The following is a 4,621-nucleotide window of genomic DNA, read 5'->3' on the forward strand; positions in this document are numbered from 1 at the left end:
CCCCCCCCCCCCCCCCCCCCCCCCCGGGTTACCATTTACTTAACATTCTTCTACATTCCAGTTTCCACTCATTAATCACTTCTTTATAAAAATTTCCGAGAAACAATTGCGAATCTCTTAAAAATGCTTCGTAGCATTATAATAATAAGGAAGTCACATTCGAAATTGAAATAGTTAAAAAAACAGCATTAACAATAGATTAAGAATTATTTCAAATAGCGTTTCTCACAGAAAGAAAAGAAACCCTAACCTTGACCAAGAGTGAACTTGAACGGCGTCCCTCTATCCCTACTCGAATCAAACTGAGTTCCGTCCAAAAGCGTCCCCGTGTAATGAACTGTCAAGAATAAATAAAATAAATTTACAAATCAGAGAAAAAAAGGAAATATCAAATGATAATCTCTTTCGATTAATACCTTCGACTTCGTCGCCGTTATCAGGAGTGTCCCAACCTTCACCTTCCTTGAGAAGCTTCTTTTTCAAGCCTTGGTTGCCGATCTCCTTCTCTTCACCTACCTTCAGCATCGGACCTTCGTCTGGGAGATCAAGCTGGTCGTCGTTGTTCATCATCATCTCGTCTCCGGTAGGGAGCTCGAAGTCTTCTTCCATTGCCGCCGCGAATCGTAAGACGACGTGATTCTGATCTTAATTTGTAGAAAGAAAGAGAGCTAACTGCTTGCTGGTGATTAGAGTTAGTGAGGGAGTGAAGCCAAACTGCCGAAGGCCTCTCTCTTTTGTATATGAAGGATATAAATGGGTTCTAGAGACTTCTACGAGGGTTTAGCACTTTAGCTAGCTTGTTAGTGAAGGTCAGATGATTCCAGAAAAACAAAACAAAACAAAACAAAACAAAATAAAATAAAATAAATCAAAGTTTACTTTTTTAAGCTCATGAGTCCTTACACGTTTGTACTTTTCTCAATATGATCCTTAATCAATTAGTTTTTGTGATATGGTACTCGACTTGTCAAATTGATTTTTCTCTTTTTATTCATAGAGCTGCATTAAGTTTTTGTCTGGTATCGCTTTAGTAAATTGATGCGACTTGTTTTTAACTTTTAACTCATATAAAAACTATAAATACATTTTATTAGAAATAATTTTTATTTACATTAAAATTTTATTACAAAACTAAGTCAAAATTTTGGTTTAATCTAAAGTTAAAATTCACACCCTTTAACTTATAGATTCTACAAATATTGTATTTTTTAATAAAAAATTTATCTTCATCTGTTTTCATTAAACATAATTATAACTTAGAGTAATTTTAATTTATTTTGTGTTAAATTTTATTCTTAAAAAGATATAAATCAAAATTAAAAATTATTTTTCATAAGTTATATCAAATAGACTCTAATTTATCATTGAGACTAAATTATTAATGTGTTGAAATGTCTAAATTAACTTAAACTTGGGTTAGAATAAAAAAAAGGAGCAATGAGTCTTATTTTTATAATTTGTTTGAGTGTGTGATTGTGATAATTTTTATTTTTTAATATTTTTTAAAAATATTTTTTTAATAATTTTATTATTTTAATATAAGAAAAATAAAATTCTAAAAAAATTATTTTTAAATTTTTTAAATAAAAATATCTTTGGAAAATACAATACACCATTGTGACAAAGCTAAGTCAATATTTAATGTCTAGATTTCGATCGAAGTACTTACATTAAGAAAAATAATTGATGAGTGATCATAGTAAGAAAACTATGCAGAGCTTTAACCCGTGGATTCATCAAACATAAAAGTTACATGTGTTTCTCGAGTGACGTGTGATGGACCAACAAAAAAGCTACAGGTGTTTTTCTTGTGACGTGTGAAGGAACCAACAAAAACGTTACAAGTGTTTTTCTGGTGACGTGTGAAGGGACCACGTAATGGTTGCCGGTTGGTTAAGTTGACGGCTGGGATTGTATCGGGGGTCTTGTTGCATGGAGTGCTGGGAGTGATGGGGAAAGATCGAGAAATCAGCGGTGATCCCCAGTGGTAATTGGATTTTTTTTTTTAATTTCTTTTGGTTTGAAGTGAAGGCTTTTTCAATTATTTGTAGACCAGTTATAACAGTAGTTGTAAATCCTGAATCGATATCGACTCATAATAAAGTCTTGATCTCGGATTAAGAAAGGTGGCCTCTGATTGTTTTTTTAAATAATGAAAATAGTATTTTTATCAATTTTTTTAGTAAAAAAATAACCAGATTGAAATCTTGCTATTATCCCAAACTAACCTGAAATTTTTTACCATATCAACAAGCTCTAAATCGAAGGATTATATTTATTTTCTTCTGTATCAAGAACCAGTTTTCCTAGTCGTGATGAATCTAAAAATTCAAAGAATTAAGGAAACTTTCTTTAGCTTCTATGGTTTCTTGTCGATTATAATCAAGGAATTTAAAATGTTGTTTGAAACAAATCTTATTATAATCTAAAAATTATAACTGACATTAAAAAATATATTGTATGTGTTGCTACAATAAAAATCCTAAAATACCATCTTAAATGATCTTGATTGTAAGTTCTTTGCTATTTTAATTAATAAGTCTCACGATGTAGCAATTAAAGAGGAAATGACCACTATTCTACATCATGTAGATGTCAGGGGATGTGTTTGTTAAATGTTTTTTTAGTATTGTATATGTTGAGAATACAATTATTTTATCATTTAAAAGGATGAAATCGAGATATTGTTTGCAAAACATGGACTTGGCATACCATATTTATGTGGAGAAGGCTATAATGAAGCTAGTAACATGTAAGATGAATTTAATGACTTGAAAGCTTTAATAATAAAGGAGAATTCATCCATATATTATATTCATCAGCTTGTTCATCAATTACAACTAGCACTTGTTAGTATAGCAAGAAATCATGCTTATATTATTTTGTTATTCAATATGGTTTTTAGTTTGACAAATGTTGTGGGAGCTTCATGCAAGAGTAAAAATCTTCTTTGCGAGAGCAACGTAACAAAATAATTGAAGCACCTAGTAATGATGACATTTCAAGTGATCGAGATTTACATCAAGAAACCATACTTTGAAAAGTTGGGACTCACATTATAAATCTTTGATAAATCTAACTACATTCTCAGCCTATATTATTGGTGATCTTAAAATCATTATTGAAGAACATGTAAATCTAGAGAAAATAGGCGAAGCTTGTGCATTTTTTTTGACTCGATACAACCTTATGAATTTGTTTTCAATTTCCACTTGATGAAAAATATATTATAAATCACAAATGAATGATCTCTAGCATTGCAAAGAAAATATCAAAATATCATAAATGCAATGACTTTAACTAAAGTTTTAAAATAACAACTTCAAATGATGATGGATGAAGGATGCAAATCTCTAGTTGATAACATTTCTTTCTTTTATGAAGGACATGATATTAATTGTAACATCCTTAAATTATAAAGTCAAGAGATCCCAAACATTTCTTTATGATTGTCAAGTATTGAATAATATGTCTAAACTTGATCAAGAGTTATATATATTTTTTTTTACATAAAACTAGTTAATTTATGATTTTTTACCTATAAGATTTACATTGATATTCTAAAAAGGATGATATGTTTGTCATTTCTGGTCAATCAAAATGTAATACTCAACTATTAACAAACTTGAATCATTAACAAGATAAGTTGTTCTATACAACAACTGACATGTAATTTCAAGAGTTTAATAATTATTTTAATGATATAAACACAGTTGCATCTTTGCATTCCATGTTTTAGTCAAAGTGAGTTTTTTCATGTTTTTGATAAGTAGAAATTGATATGTCTTTATCAACTTTATCCATCCAACTTCTTCATAATTGAGCTTACAACACTTGATAATTAACTTGAAACTTAGTTTCTTGACACGAGATATTGTGAAGAATTTTCAAAGCTAAAAGGAATCAATGATCTTGTTTAAAATTTAGCATATGCTTTAGTTTTTTTACTTGTAAAATTTGCATTAATTTTGCTAATAACCATCGCATTAGTAGAAAGAATATTCTCATGGATGAAATTAATTAAAAGTTAGTTATGCAATTAAATCAAGAATGACTTGTTGAATGATTATTTGATTATTTATATTAAAAAATATATTTTAAAATGTTGATAGTAAAAAGATCCTATAATATTTTCAACATATAAAATCTTATAGGAAGCAATTGTAAATTATAGAAAAAAATATTTAGAATTTGGTAGAGTGTCTTTTTATAATATATGTAAATTTTTAAATTTTATATTAGAAACTTCTATTTTTTTAAACTTTGTATATCCTAGTTATATTTTTATATTCTTTTACCATTGTTAAAATCAGATACTGAATCTGTACATGCTTGTTATTCATTTAATATTTTTGTTTGTTTTTTATTTGCAGTAACAAAAAAAAACTATTTATATATTATCTTGACTATGTATTATATGTATACATAATGAATAACTAACAAAAACAATAAAGTGTGTGGCCTTTTAACCGTTGGGTGTGTTGTGGATATAAAGTCAATTTATTGTGGATTTTATTAGTGTGGTGGTGGTTTTGCCCTTAATGATCTGGATGGGTTTAGTTCTTTTAACCAGGGGTTGTCTCGGGTTTTCATTGCTTTCTTTCTTGGAGGTGTGGTTAGG

The 4,621-nt window shown here is 28.8% G+C and overlaps 1 protein-coding gene across 2 annotated transcripts in view; it reads right to left on the bottom strand.

Annotated features, from left to right (window-relative positions):
• Positions 1–815, bottom strand: part of LOC105125720 (peptidyl-prolyl cis-trans isomerase FKBP62-like) — a 4,527-nt gene extending 3,712 nt beyond the window's left edge. The window contains exons 1-2 of one of the 2 annotated variants that reach the window (XM_011026289.1): positions 417–815; positions 251–337 (exon numbers count right to left, since the gene is read on the bottom strand). In XM_011026289.1, the coding sequence (XP_011024591.1) occupies positions 251–337; positions 417–609 (280 nt within the window). In that variant the 5' untranslated portion in view covers positions 610–815. The remainder of the gene's footprint in view (positions 1–250; positions 338–416) is intronic. The other variant, XM_011026288.1, reaches the window with a different exon arrangement.
• Between the last annotated feature and the right edge of the window lie 3,806 nt (positions 816–4,621).

The sequence above is a fragment of the Populus euphratica genome, unplaced genomic scaffold (genome assembly GCF_000495115.2).
Source record: "Populus euphratica unplaced genomic scaffold, PopEup_1.0 scaffold58.1, whole genome shotgun sequence".
In the NCBI taxonomy this organism is placed as follows: Eukaryota; Viridiplantae; Streptophyta; class Magnoliopsida; order Malpighiales; family Salicaceae; genus Populus; species Populus euphratica.